The following is a 24,815-nucleotide window of genomic DNA, read 5'->3' on the forward strand; positions in this document are numbered from 1 at the left end:
CTTTTTATTTTTGTTTTTAAATTGATAATACACTAACTGGACAAATATTTATGAATATAGAGAACGATGTTAACACAATCATGTGACCTTAACATGTCACGCCTGAGGAAGACTATAATTTGCACTATTGTGGTGGATTGCATTACGTGGCTATTTATGAATTATTTCTTCAAATAGCTATTGCCAAAACAATTATTTTAAAATGAATCAATAAAATGTCCATTGAAACGTTTATAGTTTTTAGTTGGCTTAATTTTTTTTGACGTGAATCAAATACATGTTTTGATTGAAAGCACATTGAGATTTATGTTAATCCTGTTATACGAGTACATACATAAATTAAAATTTAAAATCCATAATTAAGTTAATTACAATACATGGACAATGACTGTATTGTCAAAATTACTTGTGATGTAACAAAATATCGTTGAGGGATTTTTTAATGGTGTAACAAGGTTTAAAAACATATGAAAAAGATCTGAAGAAGATTCTATTTATTTCTCATTGAAAATTGAAATTTTTGCTAAATAAATTTGAAATTTTAGAAGGATCAAATAGAGGCTTTGGCATTATTTTTTTTATTCTTTCACTTAATAATTTTTATATGGCCTTGTTGTCGATTTCAATCCTACGTTGTGCTCTTCAGTGATATTATTATACTCCGTTCAGTTAGGTATTATAGTAACCACGTACTGCTGAAGAGAAATATACCTCAGTGGCGTAACGTACAGTATTCTAAAATTCGCATAAAATGCCCAGCGGCGCATTAGACATTTACTCATCACTTTCGCTGTTGTATTAGACATTTCTTCATCACTTTCGCTGTGGCTATCGATTATATAAACGTTCATTTTTTATTATGCACGAAATAAGCACCAGAAATAAACGATACCACACTTTTTCGGGTAAATAAAATACTTTGGTTAAAATTAACTGTCAAATGTGGATTTGTTTTTAGTCAGTTTACTCGGTTTTGTCGGTTTCGTTGTTAACTTACTAAACTGACCAACAGATGGCGCCACATTCAGTGTCCGAAAAAGAGTTACTTTTCGTCCGTTTGGGACTACCTAAAATTACCTTTTTCATTAAGGGTGCCTAAAAAAGAATTTAAAAAGTGAGGCAAGAGACTATTAACAATCTAAGTAACCTTCTATAAGATGTTCTAAGCCTGGTAATTTTCTCTTATAAAACGCAAGTAATTCAGTTTTTAAATACAGTGATTTAAAATTTTTGTTGGCAATAAATCCAATGTAATCTCTTAAATATGAAATGAACGGTTCTTTATTATCTAATTACTAATAACAGAAAAAATGCTGTGAGGTCCTTACATCTACCTAAAATTGTAAATTAAGCGAGAAAGCAACCCGACTCGCCTCCATCTTTGACAGGTAATCAAATTATAAGTTATGGAAGGTCGTTGTCGGTGTCATTTTAAAATTTGCAGTTAGTTTAGCGCGAATTTGAATGATTTATGAACGTCGCTATCTCCCGATGTAGATGACGTTGAAGCGATCGCGACATGTCCCAGCTCTGCATTTTCACTTACCCCGTTCTAAAAATAACATTTTGGAGTAATTTCCAACGTAAATACAACACGTAATTTCGTTTTAGATAAAATTCGAAACAAAACAAAAAAATATGATATTGCATTTGCACTAGACCCATTTCAACCAGACAGAGAATTCTCCATCAAAAGAGAAGCTTTCAGTGAGGGTTTCTCTGAAATGTATCAAGTACTCTAAAATTTTTATTTTATTACGGTTTTGCACTGGCGAAATTATCAAGGCGAACTTGCGAATGCAGTAAACTCTACAAACATAATAAACATCGCAAATATCGTAAGTGTCGAGGATGGTTTCAACATTAGTCAGCTTCTGAAATTTTTGCAGATGAATTTTATGGGGTGAATCATTCTTCCAGGTTGAGATAGCAATGACAAATCATGGAAGGGTCAGGTAGTGCTGCAAAAGTGCCATTCCAGTTCAATAACAAGCACTAGTATTATTAAAAAGTTTAATAAATAGAGAATGCTAAAACGTTTCTTCAAAAGTTTGATAAAAGACATTTTAAAATCGCAAGGAAAAGAAGAAAACATTTTTACGTTGTATTTTTGACTTCTAAATAACTCTTAAAAAGAAAAACTTGTTTTCTAAAATTAAATGCAATAAATGGAATATAAATATTATTATAGTAGATATGCGTGTGAAGTATAAACAACGAGGCCGTTGGCCCATAAATAAAGATGATGAAATTTATTTAAAAATTATATAATTTTTAAAAAATATGGTTAAAATATTGCGAATTTTTAAGAAATTCTGCACGTTTTTGCATTTTGTTCAGAAGCGTTATTAACATATCCACTCAGGTAGGAACACGTGTGTGAAAAAAATCGTGGTTGGCACAAATCTCATTCGTGGTATCTCTGCGGGTGGCCGCAGGATGGAAAAGGAGGCGGCCTCGCCGCCCCCTCGACGTTCAATATCTCCTGCATGACCAACCCTAGTCTGCTGAATTCCCAACTTAGATTATCAAAAGGGATTTGAATTTTCGCACGACTTGCTTCTTTCAAGATAAGAAAATACAAATTCGCGGATTATTGATATAATTCCCGGAGAGAAGTTCCACCGTTTCCGGTAATTGTCGGTCGATGTGTCAGGATAAACACTTTTTTCACTTTGGAAGTTGCACGTTATAAAACGGAGTTCCCGGAGAGCCCAGATAAAGAATTATGCGGTCGTGAAAAATGCATAGCGCATTTTCATCTACTTAACTCAATTATTTTCTTTATAGTTTTCCAGCGGACGAGCCCGTTTTCCGGACGTTAAATGGATTAATGGCTAATCAATGGCGCCTAATTTATTTATGGCGGAAAAAATCGCGAGAGTAAACTGTGAAAACTTGAGTAATAAAGTACAGTCAGCGGAAATATTCCCGCCGGTTATTACCCTAATAAAAAAGGCGAATCTCAAATTATTTACTCGGTGCACTATGAATGTCCGAATGAGCGACTTACCGAGCACTGAATCAACATAATTAAGAGAACGTTAATTGAAATTGTCTGATCAAATATTTTCTTGCTCAATTTGAAATACTTGGCTGGTAATGAGACTCCGAGATGATCACAAAAATTTAACAAACCAACGAAAATCATCCACATGTATTTTTTCGGCGAAAAAGTAGTTCACACAGCGAAATGAAGACTTCATAGAATTGTTGACCGCAACCAATCATGCATCTGTGACACGTTGTAAAGTAAAATATTAATGCAAAATTGTTTGTAAAATTTTCTCCACGCTATTAGGATTTTCATTGCAAACATTTTAAGAATTGTCATTGATGAAATTCTTTTTGAGTCACAATAAATGAAGTCACAATGTAATTTTTGAATCCTTGTAGCTTTTAGAAGGTCTTTTTGTGCTTCGCCCAGTTGCGACGTCGCCTTCGCCTCGGTCTTCAATCTCTGAGCTTAGCACAAAAAAACTAACTTCTACTCGTTTGGATTTGAAACCTCGCACCAGATACCCAGAACTCCCACAAGATGCTCTGGCCCTTAAAAATATTTCAATGAATTCCCAGCCCCTGTCAAGATTTAATTTATTCCTAGTATGATCGCGCACCCGTTCCGAATTTAAAAATAATTTTATCGTTATTGCCTTTAAACAAGGGTCGAATAAAAGGCCCTGCAGCTTTTTACAGTTAAAATATTTATCCAAAGTCTTGTGTTTGGCGTTTTAAAGAAGCTTTAATGGCGTGTTCGCCGGCCTCGTTGATGAAAATCGGGACTCGAATAATTTTTTAATGGGGGAGAAAGGTCGGGCTGTTCCTTGAATCCTCCAGTCAATCCACGGGGGCGGAAAAAGTGGCCCGACTCTCCCATATTTTATTCAGATCAGATATTCATATGTAACATCTGATCAGCTTACCTTCGCCTTCCATACGTGATAAACCGGAAAGAAGACTTGCAATGCAACTGGGAAATGTCGGCTTGTCTCCTCCGGTTAGGCGACCTTCTTCCCGGATTAAAATATCACGGATCGGCCACGAACTAATTTCGATCGGTCGAATCTGGCGACAACGACTTCACCACCAACTTTCGGATCATAACTTCTCTCCATTACATTGTCCCGCTGTAACGGCGTTGTAATTGTCGGGCTTTGGCTTTATTGCCCACCAGATAAACATCATAATTCAGTTCAATCTTCCGGCGCACCTACACTTTAATAAAGATTAAAGACGAGCGCCGGACGCTTCCGATGGAATCTCTTTAACCGACCTCGTAAAATACATTGTGGATTAAGGGTTGCTACCGACGTACGCCACGAATGGGGCACGATTTCTTTTCTAGGAATACTCCAAGAGTTATGTCGTTTACATTTTAAGCTCGCCGGACCCAAGAATTACAACACAGATTTTCTGAAATCATTTCCAGATCCTCTGCTAAATTTTACGATGCACATAAAACTAACAACTATTTCAAAAAAACATTTTCCCACTTCTTTATTAACTGAAAAACTCGAGCTTTAATTAAATTACGATCCAATACTGTGACTGCTCTATTCAATCACATCAGAGAATTTAATTTAATTTTCTTACGGACAAATCAAAGACGGACTCATTAGGTTAATTAATTATATCTGAACGATTGCCACAGACTGATCAAGCGGAGCTTTTACTTGTAATTGATTGGAACCTCTCATAGCTCCCATCGAGTGAAAATATTCCCCGGTTGCAAATATTTAAAAATTCTGTTGACAATTTTGTTATGTGAAAAATTTCCGTATGCAAACACCAGTGATAATTTCAATTTTATATTCCAAGTTGTCTGCAGTGTAGCTGTTGTATTTCAATCGAGACAAGCCGATTACTGTGCTGTTCAGATGCAGCAACAACATCAAAACTCGCCATCCACTTTATTATTATTTTATTATGCATAATTGTTTTAAAACTGCGCCGCTACAAATGGCACAAATGTTAAGAATGTAAATGAAAACTGTTTGATGAACGTTGCAAACTTGATTGTGTATTAATAAATTAGATGAGTTCATTAGCTCGTCGGGTTTTTGTTGCGAAAAAATGAGTTGTTTGCTTGGAAATGTTCGGACACAAAATAAAGTTACATGAAGTATAGAAATTAAATTATTCGTTATACATATATTTTTATTAATTAATATAATAGTTATTTATGATATAAGTGTTAAAAGTAAGATTTTATTTTGAGAGAAGGAAATATTTCGGAATGAGCGCAGCGAGTGGAGAAACCCTTCGAACTACAAACAGTACAAACACCATTAAAAGCACTTAAAAAGTGAGGTTAAGTTAAAAATATAATTGAAATCGGGACGCAGAAGAGCATTGAGTCATGGAGTGTTGCCTATTTTCAACACCGTCCCTCGATTGTAGGTAGCTAGAGCTTATTATTCTGGTATTCATGGATCTTTCTGTGCTACTCTGTCAAAACGTCATTGTGACAAATGACTTGTCATTACTTTTAACACTAGTGGTAAAATAGCTATTTATGCAACGAGTTGCAAAATGAGCGTCTTTTTTGCACTAGGCATGACAATTGGACCACGAGTGTCAACGAGTGGTCCAACATATCGTGTGCAAAAAAATAGCCATTTTGCTACGAGTTTCATACAAGATTTTTTCTAATTTAGTTACGAAAAGCACACATTCTAATTAAAATCCTGTTTAAATCTGCTATTTCAATAATTTTCCGGAATATAGCCTAAGGGAGTCCGTTTCGGCTCAGGGACGTGAGGGTCGCGGGTTCGATTCCGACCCAGGGCGAAATTTAAAATAATTAAAAAAAAAAGGCTATATTCTGTCTCGTGATTCGGAAGTCACGTTAAGCCATTGGTCCCGGTCTATTGAGTTGGTCACCATGCCCCTCATAGATTTGTAAACCAGTCCTAGACTGTGTAACAAATTTTACTAATGCCACTTTTTAATACTAGTGATAAAATAATGTCACTTTTTAACACTAGTGATAATATAATATCACTTTTTTAACTAGTTATTAAATGAAGCACGTTTGACAACTAAAATGACATATCACAATGGTTACTTTTCGTAACTGAATTAGAAAAATTGACTTTTTACTAGTGTTTGTAGAAATAGTATATTTCAAACCAAGGTAAGAAAGTGGTTTCTTGCAGACCGCAGGCAAAGATTATAAACCGAGTCGTAGACGAGGTTTGTAAGTGCCTAAGGTCTGCAAGGACACTTTCTTAACAAGGTTTGAATACAATTTTTTTCCCTACCGGCACAACTTTGTTGAAAAAAGTCAAAAAAGATGGTTATATTCGTGATTAAAACGAAAATTTTGAGAATTGAATAGTAGGCTGTGTTATTTGTTTAATTAACTTGTCATCGCATTTGAAGATTTGAGGTTTGTTCGAAAATTTGATATAAACAGGGTAAAGTAATCTACCTACCTAGCTTATCTGTTTATTTTCCAGATTATATGATTGACCTACCAACTTACTTCATTGAATTGGCTTTCATTTATCCATAACTTATTTCACTTTTGACACTTTTGACATTTGTATTTTGGTACAGTTTTACCATAAACATTTCATGATTAACTTTCTTACCTTAGCGAGAAAGTTGAATTTTCTCACCTCAAATGAGGTATCCACAGCCTACATTTCTAACCGGTAGGGAGAAAAAGTAATTTTTCGCCTCAAGTAGTTTAATCATTTCGTCACCGAAAAAAATGTGGTTAAAATTAAGGTAATAATTATACTAGGGCCATCTGTAATATTTCCGGTTAGATAATGCACGACACTATTTTCATTTTCTATAAACTCCTTAGACCTTAGCCTTGTTCAGAGTTTTTATAATATTTAATTCATTAAGTATAATTTCTTTTAGACTGTTAGTGTTTGTTTCAGCAACCTCGTTGGTAGAAAAATTTTATTACCGCGGAAATATTGTTGAAAAAAGTCTAGAAAAGCATTTATAATATCGATTTTGATTTAATTATGTCATTTGCTTTGGAAACGTGTTGTGTTTTCTTTTTTGTAAAATTAAAGTAAAATGGACATTTTTAACTAAGATTTAACTATCGACACATGTAACTTTATACTCATCTGTTAAGGAGGATCTTGTCCGTGTTTACCTGTGTGTTTCTTAGAATTACAAAGGGATTTTGATTAGTGATTTTAAATATGGTAACACTATGGAGATTCCTGGTCTGGCAGCGATAGTGAGCAGACGTGTGTAGTAAACAGAAGTGCAGACATAACTAACGTAAACAGCGACGAGCAAGTGAGAGGTGATAAGCAGAAGGTAGTGGGCAAGAAAGAGAAATCGCCAAAAGTAAGGAAAGATAGCAGCAAGAGAGAAAGAGAAGAGGGTAAGACGTGTGAACAAGGCACGAACCCATTCAGAAAGATTTCCAGAACGTGAAGGTCCCCAAGTAGAAGCGAAAAAGGAAATAAAAGTAATGAAATGGATAATGAAATGAAAACCATGGTTAGAAAGATAAGAGAGGATACGACGGGAATAATACCTAATATATGAGTCTTTATTATCAACCCTTTAGATTACACTGGTTAACAAAGTTTTTGTCACAAGAAAAGTGCACTATGATTCTTACATATTTGATTATCCTGAATGTAGGACCTACAGCGACTTAAATAAATCATGTATGTGAACATGCAAAAAAGTGTTTAGACCATCCTGATACTTATTGTTATGCGTGTGGCGAAATAACTTTTAAAGCTCAAGGACGCAACTTATTCTCTTCTTCTTCTTCTCTGATCGTCTCATCTTTATTTTGAATTGGAAGCGGCTGACCAAGACAAGTGTTGGGCTTTTCGTATCTGCTGTACCACATGTGTCAGGCGTCTTATGGAACGGGCAAACCGTTCTCGTTATATTCATTTTGCAGTTCCAATGGTTCGAAGAGGACCGCTCAACAGACTATTATTTAATTTCTCATAATGAATATCTAGCTGTTTCAAAGTCTTCAGGGAAAATTATAACTGCGATGATGATCTAAACACAAATGCCATCAGTTAAGAAGAAGAAGAAGAGGGTGTAGTCTAATTGTCTAATTTGTTGACACAAAGAGACCGTGATAACTTGGTGCTTGATTTAAATTTGTCCGAAAAGCAGACGGAACTTGTAGAATCCACGTGGAAAGGAATTTTTTCTACCTTGAATTAGATTTTTTTGTTTGCAGAAAGGAAATTTAGTACATTGTGATGATGTTGGCTTTGTAATGAAGGTAATGGATGAATACAATAGAATACAATGCGATACAATACAATAATGAATACAATACAAAAGAGAGACGTTTATTCAGTGACTGTTCTAAAGTGAGCTTGAAAGTTGTACTTCTTCATGAAGGAATTGTTATTTACAGTATGAAGCAGCCTTACTCTCGAGTGCTGTATTTGGCTTGGTCGATACCTTCTTAGAAAGTGACTCTTCAATTTTGTACTCAAAATTTTAAATAAAAATCACATTTTTGGACAGATCTGTTGCTATGGAAAAACATAAAATACAAAATAAACAAAGTTCTGCAACGTTAATAAAGTATGTAGTTGTGTGCACTTTGTGGAAATTGTGAAAATGGATGATGAAGAGTTATATGTTCCGGATGATGTCCTAGAAACGGAAAGTGCCGGGAGGTACCAAACGTTGCCTAACAAATGAAAATTACGGTATTAGATAGAATTGGAAAAATTTACGAGTGAATGAAAACCAGTGAGCGAAAGTGAAGTGAACGAAAGAGAAACTTTCATCCACTGCTAACTATGGATACAGACTTTCTAGGCAGGTATTGAACAAATAAATTTCCTTCCATGTCAGTAGCCCATGCGACTAACATGAAAGAGTCAACTGAAAATATGAAAGTGCTTCTCGTAAAGATCCAGTACGAAAAATATCCATAAAAATTTGTGGGGACTTGAAAATCTTTAGTCTTGGACTGCAGCTTCGATATACGAAATTTTCTTGTTTTCTATGTGAGTGAGATAGCAGAGTTAGAAAAAAAAGGAGTGACCGAAACATGTCGCTGACTCTAGAAAAGAAAAATGTCTTAAATTCTACATTGGTTTATTCTGAAAATACACTGCCCGCCAAAATTATCGCATAATTTCAAAACTCGTGTTTTTAAGCCAAAATGTATTTCCAGTTACAACATTTCAAACTGTAAAGTATTAAAGAAGTAGATTTATAAAAGTAATACACTACAATAATCAGAACACAATAAAGAAATGAAGAAAACAATAAAATACAAAAATTCAAATTCGGAGAAAACAACATTGTCTCATGCTTAAAATGAGGTTTTGTATAACTCTTTGCTTAATTTCTTCTTAAACTTGAGCTAGACCCAAAAGCAGCTGATGAAGAGTTGTTGGTGGATTTGGTAACCTTCTAACTCTTTTATCTGTAGGATCCCACAATTACTCGATGAGGTTTAGGTCTGAACTCCTTGCTGGCCATTGCATTTGCCCAATTTCGACTTCACGGAAATAATGCCGCACTATTTCCGCAGCGTACGGTCGATCATTATCATGCATAATAATAAAGTCATCCCAATAAATGGTCGGAATGGGACAATATGAGGTTCCAGAATATTGGTAATGTACGCCGCCGCATTTCGGTTTCGTCTTTCTAGCACCACCAACTCTGTGCGAGCGTCGAAAGTGACACCTGCTCAAACCATAACGGAAACTCTTCCAAAATTGACTTTCGGGATAATGTTACATTGAGCATATCGCTCTCCTGAGCATCGGTTCACCCGGACACGTCTGTCACTTTGATCCAGGCAAAATCTGGACTCGTCAGAGAACATTACTAACCTCCATTGATCCAATTCCCAATCAACGTGATTTTGGGTAAACAGCAATCGTACTCTTCGGTGAGCCGCTGTTAACTGTGGGCCCCTTGCTGGTATCCTGGGCCTTAAATCGTGTTCAACAAGTTTTCTCCTAACAGTATTTGTACTAATTTGGAACTGATATCTTCCTAAAGTCATAACTTGCAAGGCTGGAGCAGTCAGAGTCCTGTGTCTCAACGATTGTAAAAGCAGAAAACGATCCCGTTGAGCTGTTGTTGTTCGTCTGCGTCCTTGCCCAGGTCTTCTAGAGTATTCTCCTGTCTCGTGAAAACGACGCAAAACTCTAGATACCGTTGACTGGTGCAAATCAAGACCATTTGCAATATCTTGTTGATTAATACCGTTTGTTGTATGTCATCTTAAACGTTCGTAGGAATTCATTTTCGAAATTTATGACTGAAGGAACCAAAACTTCTTACTAACCGTCTCTCAAATCCACAATCAAAATGCTTTACGAAATTGACCAATAACACTAATACAGACTTTTCATAATAAACAACTTCAGAAGTTATCAGCATGGCGATTTTTGCTACTAAACAAAAGAAATACGATAAAACAAGAGATTCAGCATAAGGAAACCACAGAAGAAGTAAAATACAAAAAACTACGGTTCATTTTTACTTTATGCGATCATTTTGGCGGGCAGTGTATCTATTTAACTCACTTACATATTAACTTAGAACTTTGTTAAGGCAGTGGAGTAATACCTACTGTGAAAAAAATTCTATAATTAGTGACGCCAAGCAAAGGCGTAGATCTTTGTAGTTTCTCATATAAAGCAATTGATGAAAGATGAAACATTGGAGCAGAAGTCGAACGCGCGAAACTTTCTTGGGATTTGTTTAAAAGTGTTACTAAAAACTTTTTGGGAAACTCCAAACAGGAAAACTTATTGCGAGACTTATTGCATGAACTACTGAACTCAAAGACAGCTTTGACATATATTATTCCCCAAAATCCCTTGCTTGCATTCCCATTTGAATTTCTTTCCTGAGAGCCAACGTGGTGTCAACGACGATTACGGCGAGAGCTTTCACCAGGACATTGGAAGCATAGAAAAGCTGTGGCAGGACAAGTGGAGTTCCAGTACTCACTCAAGCAATATAATTATACTAGAAAATCATTATGTGCTACTTCTTAGATAACTTATATATCGGGTGTTCATTTAAATTTCTCCTCAAGAGTTGAAGAGTTGATTGTGAACGCGCATTCGTCAGTTTGCTGAATAAAAACACAAACAACGCAGAAAGTGAGGTTAGATTTAAACAGCTGATCCCTGATCTGTAATCCGTGATGCGTTCACAATCGACTCTTCAACGCCTACTTTGAATCACTAAAAAACCTTCGTATCACAGAAAATGTCACATTTGAATTCAAGATAAAAAATATTACTAAAATCACATCTTAGTCCTCGTATAACAAAAAAAAAAAAATTAAGCAGGGTACCTTTTTCCAAGGAGTATAGTTTGTTATTATCTGGACGTTGTTCTAAATGCACAGAAGTTAATAGAATTATTTTGGTACAAACATTTTTTTTTCTTTCTATTTTATCTATTGGTACTAAAAGCGGTACCCAATTTTTATACAGGGTATTTTACGAGTGATAATGTGCCCGACGGAATTAAAAATGCAACCCACAATACATTTTCAAAAATAGTCGGATATTTTAATTTCTGTACCTAGCTTTTTTCGGAAATGTAGTGTGGCTTGCAATTCCGTCGGGCTCATTATCACTCGTGAGATACCCTGTATATCATTTCGTAGCTAATTCTTTGCTTATCTGAGAGAGAAAAAATCCTTTAATTGGCAATCTTCCAAAACAAGATGATGCAGTTTGTTGATGGATTCCCTACGTCGTAACACTTTTTGTAATAAATATATGTATTTTTATGAATTTTATGTAATTTTACCTTTTTCAGTTATTTTTTTATTGCAATCTATTTTTTAATAATAATTACATAAATAGAGTTTCTTGTACTAAAATTCCTGACATATAGGCATTAGTAACATTTATTGTAAATTAAAATTTGATATATTTTTTTAAAGTAGTATACAGGGTGCCCCTGAAATGCACGGAAAAATTTTAACCATGAGCTACTGGCTTCATGCAGAACTTGGAAAAAATATTTAAAAAAGTCTATGTCAAAAAATAAAATGACATTTATTTTTTGAGATTCAACATTTTAATATTAATTTTAGTCTTTCGGCAGATTTTAAAAATACACCCTTGTATATTATATTTTATAAAATGTACGCTAATGCGAAGTAACCTCTAGGAAATATGCTTTAAAACAAGGAAACCGCATTTTCATTAGTGTCATGTCTCAGAAACATCATATAAAAAAATATTAATCTACAACCAACCAATACTAATATCACGTGTTTAAATTGATTCTGCATGAAGACTCACATCGAAACTGATTACGTCGTCTCGTTGCATTAATTTAAAATAAAATTGAAAACATCTAAACTCCGCCGGTTGGATCTTGTCATTTTCTCTCAACAATGAATAGAAACCGTTTACTTTGTTTATTTCTCCTTTTCCGCTAGATTAACCATTAAATGGCCCGAAGACGAGAAATTTGTCTTTCGACGAATTGAAACGTCAAAACGATACAAACAAGACTCCATTTCAAGCTCAAATTCACTTAATTAACAAACAACAATTGAAAAACGCGAACTTACAACACAATAATTACCCCAAATTAAATTCAAGAGAATTAACAGAAGAGTTTCCGAACCAAAAAACACTTTCGGTGTTGCAAAGAGAACTTGAATGAGGCGAGTTGCAGGATGCAGATTAGCGAGTGGGAAGAATCTTGCAAGATGCAGCGCGTGACTTTTCCGCCGCTTTTCCGGCAGTGCGTGAGTTTTCGCGTTGTAGAACAGCATCAACAAGAATTATTTAGGGCGCTTGCGTCCGTCCCGACACGGCTTTATGTTGGGTGGCGTCCCGACGCAACTTTAGTTGCAGGGGAAGCGTCGCCGCGTCTCCTCCCGTAGCGAACCGCCGCCGCCGCCGCACACCGACGTCCTGCTCCACCAGCAGGAAGCACGGGCGCGCCGGAAAAGTGCCGAAGTGGGAAAACTGGACGTGGTGCAGTGCAGGAATGATCTGACTGTTGAGTGTCAAGTTTATGAAAGATTCAGCCGATGAGAGGACGTCTCGCCGCAGGAAGTTTCTTACACATGCTGAAAAGATAAAGCTCGCAGGACTGCAACGTAAGTCTGAAATATGGGGGCGGCAAATGTAACGTGACGTGAATCGCGGAAGTGTTAAACAAAGTGCCCAAAGGAGTGTAAAATGGCAGCAAAACAAAGCGGACCGGTTTTGATTTATGTCCTGTCGACTCAATCAATTAATTTTTTCCCGTTTCCCGCCCTGTCGGGAAATAATTGAGCCGGTCCTGGACCGATTCTTTACTTTGCGGCTGACGTCTTGCGAATAAAAATCCCGCTTTTTGCCGACACTGTCCCTTGATGGATTGATAGTCCTTGAAAAAGCGTGTACAGGTCGGGGTAAACACCCCTCAGAGCTTCTTCCTGACTCAAATTGTGGGACGGAAACACGGCGAGTTTATGCCCCACGTATTACCATGTCAATATGTTGATATCATTCAGGGCGCGTTTCACTCTCGTTCCCTTAGCGATCATATCGCCGCCCCTTTTTTGCCTCCGCCGACCCAATTTTGACGCGCTCTGTCAAAAACGATTACTACGGGACGTAATCCGTAAGCAAGCATCATTACGGGACGGACCGAATATTTGATGGGAACTTTTGCAACACTGATTTATTTCAGCCATCATTTTATTTAGATTTTATGGGGCCCGAAATGATTACGACTTTCGGACGAATTGGCTAATTTTATGATTTACACTTTGCGGCTTAGAACGAATTGTCGTAAAAGGCCTTTTCCAATTTTCATCGCTCTAATCGAACTGATAAACTCACCATAAAGTTTAGCGCAAGTGTCCATAAACACGACGGAATTTTTGTTAAATGTGATCGCACTGATATTTACTCCGGACAAAAAATTTCATATGGAAATGTGGCTTGTGAACCGGGCCGTGAAATTTATCACGTGGATCCAGTGTTTCCACTTCATGTGTTTTCATCTAGGGTCTAGGGCTAATTTAAATCCAATAGATTATTCATTGCGGGTTTATTTAAATCATTTTGCATATCGAAGAACAAAGATAAGATCCTGAATTATTCAGAAGTTTCCAATTTATTGGAGATAATTAATTCCGCTCTCCAGAACTTATTAATAACAATGTCTTGATCAACACTAAGAAAAATTTGAATACAGTAGATACTAATTATTCAATAACAAACTGAATTTGCAATCTTCCCTTGTTATTCCTAATTAATTAATTATTATAAAAATTTTAATAAGCTTGAAAGAAAAGATAATTAATTACTTCTGCAGTTTTTCTCTTATTATTATTATTAAATTAGACAGTGCAGGTAAAATAATAAAATTAAAAATAATTTACATTTTAGAAATGGTGGATGCGCCGGGAAACTCAAATTAATTACGTCAGTATCTCTGATGTCTAACGTACTGGATGAAATCTAAAAATTGTTTCTCGTAGATATGTTAGTTGCAAAGCATCTAAGAAAAACTTCAATTATCTATCGCCAATATTAATCCAATAAAAAATTAATAAATCTCTGCGAATATGGTGGATGCGCCGGGACAATCAGACTCTCTTCTGGAAAGTTCAATTAAGTTGTCGATAGTGCTTCTCGTACCCAGTTAATTAAAAATGTTTGCAAACGTCTATCAATGACACTATTCAAATTAAAATTGCGCCAGGAACAAACTCAAAGAAATATTTTTGATTTTTAACATAAAGTACCAGTTCTGTTCGTCTCGCAGGGACAGTCCTTCTCCCTTCTCTGCGTGTGTGTATCAAGAACTGTTTGTATAGGGTGTACACATGTTGTGTTGTAAGACAAAGTGTTGATTCGATGCTCTGGGTTGATCGATGATATCAAGCATTATCTCGAGAGGGTTTCTTTTATTTGTCGAATATCGAGATCCATCGTACTTATTGTTAGAGCGGTCTTTCACAGTTCTTTTAATTTTTTGAGCGATTTATCTTCTCTACTTCTCTAGATGGAAACGACATCTAGACGAAAATATCGACATAAAAAAGTTCAGGTGTTGATTATTGTTAATGAAATGTTCAATTAATTTGATTTGTTATTTTTTTAGGTGTGGTTAAACATTGTATTCACATAACATAAAAAAATCCAAGTCTTTTTTTTTTGGTCTCTGCAAAACAACATCATAATTTAATTAATGTAAAAATTAAATCGTTTCTCTAAAATATTCTGGCCTTACGAAAATTGTGTTTTTGCAGCATAAAATCCCTTTCTCTAATTTATCATTTTAATTGTTTTTCAACGATCTGAACGAGACTGCTGAATCTACTTTACATTCGCGTTAAACTCAGACTTTTGATTTACATTGATTTGATTTATAGAGGGCGAATTATTTTGTAAAATTTTTGTCGTAATTTAAACCCTTCTCCGTTTTTGTTGCTTTTACAAACAAGAAAATTTCCGTTGGGAGCTAATTCTACAAAAAATGATCAAGAATTTATTAAATTTATATTAAGAGTAAACAGAACCATAAAAAAATTGCAAATTTCAATTTCAGAGTTGTCAGGGTTTGTCGACAGAAATCAAAACAATGAAGCTTATCGTTGTAAAGAATACATTGTCTACATAATTCACTTAATGAAAATTCTACATCAATCTAGACGAACCAGTTTATATGGCTTTACATAATCAAGAACAGCTTTTTCAAAGAAAATTGTTGGACGATAATACGAACATGAGTTTGCTGTTAAACAAGAATAATAAATCAATGTCAACAAACTGATTCAATAGACCTGCACTGTTAAAATTAATGAAAGAGCCAATGAATAGTGTTTTCTTGTAATTCAAGTACAATTGTCTACTCACGCTGACGAATGATGTAAACTCCACACAATGCTGCAGATTTTAAATTGAGAATGTAAATATGAAAAATGAATTTGAACAGATAATTAAAAATATAGTAGATTATATTATTAAGAGTAGAAGTGAGTCTTTTTGTGCTAAGCCCAGAGATTGAAGACCGATACGAAATCAAGGTCGACAACTGGGCGAAGCAAAAAAAGACTTTTACTGTGAATGATATATACTATTTTATCTTCAAGCGGATCACAAAAAAAATTCGCACATGAATTCGTTTATCTTCTTTTGCTGTAGTTACAGTAAATAACAATTTTCATACTTACAATTTTCAAATTTTAAGGCATCAGTAATTCCCAGTTCTTTTGTTGCTGGTCGTTCTCATTATCAGTACTTGACGGGTCAATAATATTTGTAAAGTCTACTAAAATTTAAAATTTATTTTTTAACCTTGAACGGCCATCTTGCTATTTTTGGTTTTGACATCTGTCATCCATATACAACGTGTAACAGAAATAAGTACATTAATTTTAACTGGTAATAGAACTCGTCAGAAGAAACAACTTTTCTATCTACCATTTTGCCGAAAAACGATGTTTAATTCCAAAAAAAAATTGGAGAGATTTTTCACTAAAATAGCCCTACGCCACTAAATACTGCAATGGCTAATTGAGATCAGCGCTAATATGAAAAAAACATCCATTTTCATCCAGAAAACGTGTTTTAACGCCGAAAACGAAATTCAAATAAATCTACCCGTATAGCAAAAAATCCACTTCGTAAGAATCTGGTTGTTTCACGTTTTTAGGTAGCTTAGTTTTGGAGATATGAACGGTTTTATGAAAATCTTTCCTATTTTTTTAAGCCATTACGCAACGTTTTTCGCCAAAATGACAGAGAGAAATGTTGTTCCTTTTGATGAGTTCTATTAACAGTTAAAATTAATGTACTTATTTCAGAAACACCCTGTATATGAACGACTCGCCGGTTAAATTTTCGGTACTAATTTCGTTATTTCGCCTTTTTAGAGAGACTTATTGATAAATAAATCGTGAGAAATGCTTCAAATGACTTTACATTTGACTCGGTGGACATTGGACATTTGAACTCCTAGGACTTGAAATGTTTCAAGTCCGGTTACAAAAAGAACCACTTCAACTGTTTGAAAATAAACGATATTTTTGTAACTGTTTGAGTTAACTGAAATCTTAAAACTTCCTTTGACAGATTTAATTGTAACCAATTGAATGTAAAAAAAACACGACCCTCTCTCTTTAATCAACAGAAAATAGTGGCGGTGGCCACTGAACTAAAAATTGGGATAGCTCAGTAACCCTTTAAATTATATCAGATCTAAAAACTTTATTTGACATATTGAGATGTGACCAGAATCGAGAACAAGAAACTGCATGGTTTTATCTTTAATATTAGTTACTTGACGCATTTATAGTATTTGCAAAAATGGTGGAGGCGCCGGAACATTTAAAATTTTAAAATTGTGATATTTTTGTAATTGACAAGTTTCAAAACTAAAAATTGGGTTTGATAGATTGAATAGTGACGAATCGAGTGCAAGAAGTGTCTAGATCTGTAATATCAGTCCAGAATAGTGAAGAAAATACACGTATAGTATTACAAAAATGGTGGAGGTGCCGGAATATTTTTTAAATAAAAATTGCGATATCTCTGTAACCATTTGAACCAAATCAAGTCTAAGATCTGTGTTTGATAGAATTAATTATCACAAGAAGCTGCACTACGGGATCTCTAACAGTAATTAAGAAAAACCCATCTATGTATTTGTGTATCTAAATCTTAATATTTACCGTTAGAAGAAAGGAAGAAATCATCTCAGTTACATCTTACAATTTCTTCAATGATGAAGTACAAATTGATAAATAAATATTTCGCTAACGACAAAAAGAAATTTTCAATTACACTCTTGCACAATTTATGTCTTACCTGTGCTGCCATTCAATTAGTTTGAAACTACCCTTTAATATCATCTGAGACTGTATTAATGTTGATTCAAAGTAATTGGCAAATGCAGGAACTATACCTGGGATGTTTTCGAGTGATTCACCTCGAAGCGACTTGTTTGGAATTCCAGTCATCTCGTTTTGATATTGACACAAGCCGAAATTTTCTTAGGGTTCATATTTGTTGAGATTATTTTAGATCGCTCGAGGGGTAACGAGTCTAGCCACCACCAACAGGTGACATTTAACGAGTCCGCTATAATTTGTGATCGAGAGCTTCACATCTTCGACTGACCCTTCGACTGTCTCAACCCTTCCTCAACCCCGGAAGTCCAATCAGAGCGGCCCTTCGAGCGTGCGACGACTCCACTTCTTAATTTCCCGTTCTGTTTGCGCTTGTCATTATTTCTTATTATTTCCGTCAACATCTCCCGGACAAATAAAAAGTGCACATTTCCGCTAATGAGCGTCGCAAATAAAGAATTCTTCCGGTTCTGGACCGGCGGAGCGCAAATCGCCGTGCGCCTCGCATCCCCAATTACCGAACCGGGCCGCCATCCCTTATTATTTATTTATTTAAATGAATTTGTTCAAAGGCCGTGACGTCGGCGAAGATTGCGCCTAGAACTTTCACTTAGGGACGTTTGGCCCCGAGCCTTTGAAAATCCGTCCGGGAAACTCGCTCCGTGCAAATTCCGGAAAATGTTTAAAGGGTGCACGCACGACTCTCCCCGAGCTCTCCTTTCATCGCTTCCGTCATTCCCGGAAACAATCGACGCGACAGTCCCCATTAAAATCCCGTATGGAAATCCGAACGACGGAATCAAAAGTGCACGTTATTGAATTGGGGGCGGCGGGGTCTTGGTGCGCGATTTCACCAACCTTCAGTCCGGTTATTGTAGTTAATTGTTGCAGGGCGGCTAATTAATTTCGACTTTTCCGTGAAGCCGCCGCCGCCGCCATATTTTCCGCTCCGGGACCGGAAATGGAAAAGGAGGCAGGCGGCCGTGTTAACAAATGACTGCTGCATGTCCCTGACATTTGTCAGTTATATCAGAGGGCAATCGTGTTCGGCCGTTAAATCAATATGGAAGCCACCACGTTTACACGTTTTTTCCCTCGAATAACAAGAAACTGCGGAAAAATCGCGTGGAAAGTGGAACTCGCGTTTTCACGGCCCGGTTTAATACACTTTAAAGCCTCCAAGTAATTGTTGAGATGTGAAAGCGTCAAGTGTAAACAAAAATTTTAAGTCGATAAGGAACGGGGTGGAAACCTAATTATTGCTCCACCTTTTGCGTTTTCAAAGGAATTTGTGATTAATTTATTACGGTCAAACTTATTTATATTTTCTTTTTGCAAAGGGATTAAATTTCAATTTATTATTGCGTTACGACCAATGAGGGAGAAAAAACTCGCCCGCCAAGAATATCAAGAACGAAATTATTTTTTCCAGTTGCAGATTATTTCCAACGTTCCCAATAAAAATTATGGAATATATTTCCACTACAAGTGTCCACCTAGATTTAGTCCCTTTCATGTTATATCAAAGTAGAAGTGTTAGCTGCCACCATTTGGGGACTTTATCACTGTTTCGATGCTAAATTACAATCGTTTACTCAGCTGATGAGACCGGTAGGCCCAGCGGCCTAACAATTAATTACTACATATTTACCGAATATACAATACAATAATATAACATCTCCAGAGTTGGTTTCCAAGACAAAGCAAGATAATGAAAATATGAGAAATGTATTTTTTTCTTCTCTCCCAACTAGTGCAAGACGCTTTGTTTCATCTTAAGCTGCTTAACTTAAAGTTCTCTCCAAAGCAAACAAAAATTAAAAGACGCTGAACAAAATTGTAAAGTGTTAATTATTAACTCAACCGACTAGTTGTAATTAAAAATCTTTGGAACGAATAATTTGTTTTCAGAATTGTTTAAGCTGACTGAAATTTAATTAAAATAAACTTCCATCAAACATTACGCCAAAAAGAAAGTGAAGACATTAAGCCGATTTTTGTGGTCTCATTTTGTTGACTAAACATGAGAGAAAATACATTATAAGAAAAATATAATCATGTTGTGCGCCTAAAGTGACAACTTTTTTGCAGAAAGTATTATTAATAAATACTTTTTGCAGTGAAAACTTTTTTAGGCGCACCACATGGGCAGTGAATTAATTGCATGCGACACGCGAAAATCGTCACGCGACATGCTTAAATCGTCGTCAAGCGACACGCTAAAATCTTTACGCTCCAGTCGTCGTCAAACTCTGATTTTGAAGTGAAAAACTTCTTTAGGCGCACCACACAGGCAGTGAATTAGTTTTATGCGACACGCTAAAATCGTCACGCGACACGCTGAAATCGTCACGCTACTACTACTTTACTTTATTTTACCCTACGGGCTTTAAAGGATTCCTATACTTTACAGTTCTAAATAAACTTACAATTCCAAAATCATTCTTTTTTCTTTTTTAAAATTAACCTACATTTTCTTTTATTCCCCACCCCTCTCCTTCTCTATCCTTTCCCTCCTCTTCCATACCTCTTTCATCCATCCTATCTCTCTTCCGACTTCGTTCAGTATTTCTCCCCGTTCCTTTTCCTCCCTTTCTCTCATTTCACCGCATCCTCTCCACATGTGCTCGATCGTCTCTCTCTCCTCACGGCACATCCTGCACATTCTTTCCTCCTCCTCCATCCAGTACTTATTTTCTCTCTCTTCGTTCCCACATCTAAATCTCGCCATCATTTTCCTTTCTTTCGTGCTCTCTCTCCCCAGATACACCGGAACCTCCTCTGTCACGCACCTTTCATACTCCCTGTTGTACCTCGCTTCTCTGATTCTCTCCCTTCTCTCCTGCTTGTCCGTATCTCTGTCCCTCTCGCTCAGCTCTGCACACATCCATCTTCCTTCCGCTCTCATTCTTTCCACTTCCTCTCTGGCATACCCGTTCCTCCTACAGTACTTCTCTCTTTCCTTCTCATCCGCGTTCTTTTTCTTTTCTCTATAGCACTCAGTCAGTATCCTGCATTCTTCCCTTCCGCCCATTCTGTCCTCGAACTTTGCCGCTCTCTTTCCCGCTTTTACTCTCAGCTTGCTCCTCTTGCACTCTTCCCTCACTATCTACCCTGGTGTTTCTCTGTCCACTCCTAGCACCCATCTCAAATATTTCTCTTGCACCCTCTCCACCTCCTCCCGTTCCTTCCATCCCCATATCTCTGCTCCGTACATCAGCACGCTCTCCACCATGCTCTCGAACATCATCATTCTCCTCCCGAACTCGCCTCCCCACATTCTCTCTCCTATTCCCCACACACATCCAACTACCTTGTTCGCCTTCCTCACTACCTCTCTCACTTGCGCCCTGACTGTGGCCCTCTCGTTGAAGGTGTAGCCCAGGTACTTAAACTCGCTCACTCTTTCTATCTTGCTTTCTTCCCACTTCCACTGGCTCTCCTCATTCTTCCTCTTTCTCTTGCTGAACACCATCATTTTTGTCTTCTCTACATTCACTTCCAGCTTTTTCTTTCTCACATCGAAATCGTCACGCTCAAATCGTCGTCAGGCTGGGGCCGGAGAACAACGAAAGCGCTTGATTTGTAAAAATCATCTTTATTGATGCCTTGTTCTTGATTCCTCCAAGAAGTTTTCACTTCTGCCGCGCGGTTTTAAGCACATAGTCTTTTTTATGTGTTTAACTTGCGTTAAAACATTTTTTACGCGTCCAATTTGTTTAATCGCTGCGTTCGTGGGTGTAAACTTCCCTCTTCAAACCTGGCGCTATTATAATATTGCATAGATTAATTAAAATTTGACTGTTTTCCATTTGCTCCAATTTCTATACCTTTACAACAAACTGAAACTTCAGTACCTGCTCAAATTATTTTTAATCAATTAAAATAACAATTCAGTAATTTTTTGTGGTGCGTAGGAAAATGAGGCATTTGCTCTAAACGAATGTTTCCTAATTTTCTGTTAACACCAAATTCGAACATTTCCACCTTTCAAAAACAATTCACTCTGTTTGTGTTTGTTCCTGGTCTGAATGATATGAAAACAACCCCAATTCGAGCAATTTGATAATTACGAAGAAAACTTATTTACTGGAACGTTTTAATTTGTTGCAAATGAATAGAACCAAAAGAAAGTACTGTCACTTGACATTTCTTCAGCAAACCATAAAACAGTCGAGACTGGAAAGAACTCGAAGACTTAAATCATCCACCTTCACATTTTATTTATTTTCCTACATTAATATTCATTCCGCTTGATGAAAAATAATTATTTGTTTTTAATTTAGTTTGATAATGAAGCCAAACATATAAAAATGTAAATACCTGTACTTAATCAACGCAAATATCTGAAAGGGTAGCTTAAGCAGGACAAAAAATGTATTTACGTCACACACATTTGTCTGACACCAGAGTTTCATCCTGAAAGAAACATCTGACACACGAGTCATTGTTTTTCAATCCTTGGAAAATCAATAACGTGAGCATAAAAAAATAAGCAAAAAGGAAAATAGAGACACAAGTTCGTAATCAATTCGATTATTGTATTTATAAATGCGAGTTCTTTGTAAGGATTAGTAAACAGTCTTACCTGAGCTTTATTACGTGCATTTAATATTTGCTAAAATAAAGGATAATAAAAATATTTTGCACGAGCACATTACATTTAAATTTTTGGTCTTTTCTTTATGTCCTGTCTTGACGCGCATATACATGTGGGCCTGTGGAGACAATAACTTACAAAGGGGTTGTGCGATTTCAATTTTTTTCCACCTCTTTCCTACGTTTCTCTGCTTTGTTTTAAAAATGAATTTCATAAATATTTTCCATGTGTGGTCCTTATTTATCATTCACCTGGTAATAATATGTAGTAATAATGCGACCCCACCATATTGGAAGCACCAATTATTATTGAATCATAAAAGCTAAGCAATGCTGGCAGCGGTCAATACTTGGATGGGTGACCCCAAAGAAATCGCGTTGCGTTGTCATATTACTACACAGAAAAGATCTCTGATGGCAAATAAATCCGGCCTGGATGACGTGCCTCTTTTCTATTTATTTTATTTTTAATTAAATGCATTTATAAATTCTCTTCGTATTTAGTTCCTTTGAATAAATTCGATTCGTGCCAGATTTTCAGTGAAATATCTGGTACAAAATTCCCAATTTTTATGTTGAAAATTAAAATAAAGGTCTGTAGAGATTTACATACTGAGTCCTACCAAATTAAACCTGTTCCACACGACGTAACCTCCTGTAAGTCCCGCTTACCGAAATGAGTAATTTTTCTGATCCCAGACCTAAAATGAATAATTCGAGATTTTAATTTCAATCCCAGCCCAGCTCTTGACTGTCACTTAGCCCCATTTTGAGCGACAGAAGTAGTATTAGAACCCTCGCCGATTTTTCTCAATTACTTTCCATGGAAGCTTAATCGCCTTTTTCCAAATGAAGACATAACGTTTAAGATATTAAAGGGGCGAGTTATTAAAAGCGGCGCGCAATATTGCAAAGCGAAACCTTCACGTATATCAGGTAGGCAAACAAAACTGCCAAGAAATTCATTTAGAACAATCCACAAATGCACTAATCCTGCGAAAATTTGAATTTATATTGCAACGGAAATAACGCAACAAGACACAAAATCAAATTAATTTACGCCATATACTTGGTTGATTTAATTTATATTTCATTTTGACGTAAAATCAGATACCAAGAGTTCTCAAGTGGACTCAGATCTGGACCGTTCGAATTGGTTTCGATTCCAGTAGAGCGTTTGATTCTTCGTAGCATGCAAAGAATAATAATTTGAATTCTTGCAGATCGTGGGTGTAGTGCGGCGCGCCACAAGGGACAATTTTAGGACCGACTCTCTTCTCTGTCCAGTCTTTCAAAAATAGTAGTTTGCGAAAGCGGCACCGACTCTGAAAATGCATTCCACAAATCGAATTGAAATACATCTCTCCAGATATCGATAAGCGCCGCCTCCTTGAGAGGGTAATTACCGCCATATTCCAGACACTTCCGGTCCACGCTCGCATCCAATCTCTGGAGAGGGGTGTTTTTTGCCAACATCCGTTTCCTACGTACATTCCAGATTAAAACCTTCACGCTTAATTATTATTTGTTTGCAGGGGCGGCTTCTATTTACTTTAAAAACGGTTTTAATGTGCGGACGATTCTTTGGGGACGATTTCGCCAATCAATTAGTACGGTTCGATTAAAAAAACCCGAAGGGATTTGCCCCCGCACGTATTATTTATCTTCGATGAACTATACGCCGGTATTTCGAGGCCAATTAAAAAATGCCCCTGCCAAGGGCGTTTATGCAGAGATGCGTCGGGGGCGGCGCTGCTGCTTTATTTACGGCTAAAATAATCAGCCAGTGTTTTATGGACTCCACATTTCAACTAATTAGTGACACGAAGCGATCAATCACTTCTGAAACTGCTAATTGGTACAGGGTGGCTCACACACAATATTTTACTTTATATTTTTTTTACAACTCCATCCCCCGCAATTCCATGTCCATCCTCACGAAACAGCGAATTTCTTCATTTTCTGGTGCAACTTTACGTCCTTCCCAAATTGTAACGTTTCCTCCAGATCTGAATTTTTTATGAACCTTATCACGGGGACAATTTTATGTACATACTTTTGGTTTGTTTCGGTGGCTTTTTATGAGCTTTCATTTCGTTGTTTTGTCAGATGTATTGGCTTCTCGAGGGTTTTCCTTCTCGGCTAAAAAATTACACCGGCGGAATATTTTTTCCTCGTTTTGGCGACATTTTCCAGTAATGTGGACTCGCTTCGTATGTTTTGGCAACAATATAGTAACGGAAACGCGATAATTGAAAAAGTTTGACAGTTCGGATCCAGGTTGGGTCTGCATTCGATGTTAACTGGAGGAATTAAAAAGGAAAATTAATTAACGTCCATCCAGGAGGGCAACATTTAAGATACTTACTGCCGGATTAATTAAAATTTG

The 24,815-nt window shown here is 36.4% G+C and overlaps 1 protein-coding gene across 1 annotated transcript in view; it reads left to right on the plus strand.

The window, feature by feature from the left end:
* Positions 1-12,832: 12,832 nt before the first annotated feature.
* The window catches only part of stg1 (stargazin-like protein), a 279,644-nt gene continuing 267,661 nt past the window's right edge, over positions 12,833-24,815 (plus strand). Inside the window, exon 1 of the mRNA XM_069057854.1 lies at positions 12,833-13,078. Within this exon, the coding sequence (XP_068913955.1) occupies positions 12,994-13,078 (85 nt within the window). The 5' untranslated portion in view covers positions 12,833-12,993. The remainder of the gene's footprint in view (positions 13,079-24,815) is intronic.

The sequence above is a fragment of the Tenebrio molitor genome, chromosome 9 (assembly GCF_963966145.1).
Source record: "Tenebrio molitor chromosome 9, icTenMoli1.1, whole genome shotgun sequence".
Lineage (NCBI taxonomy): Eukaryota > Metazoa > Arthropoda > Insecta > Coleoptera > Tenebrionidae > Tenebrio > Tenebrio molitor.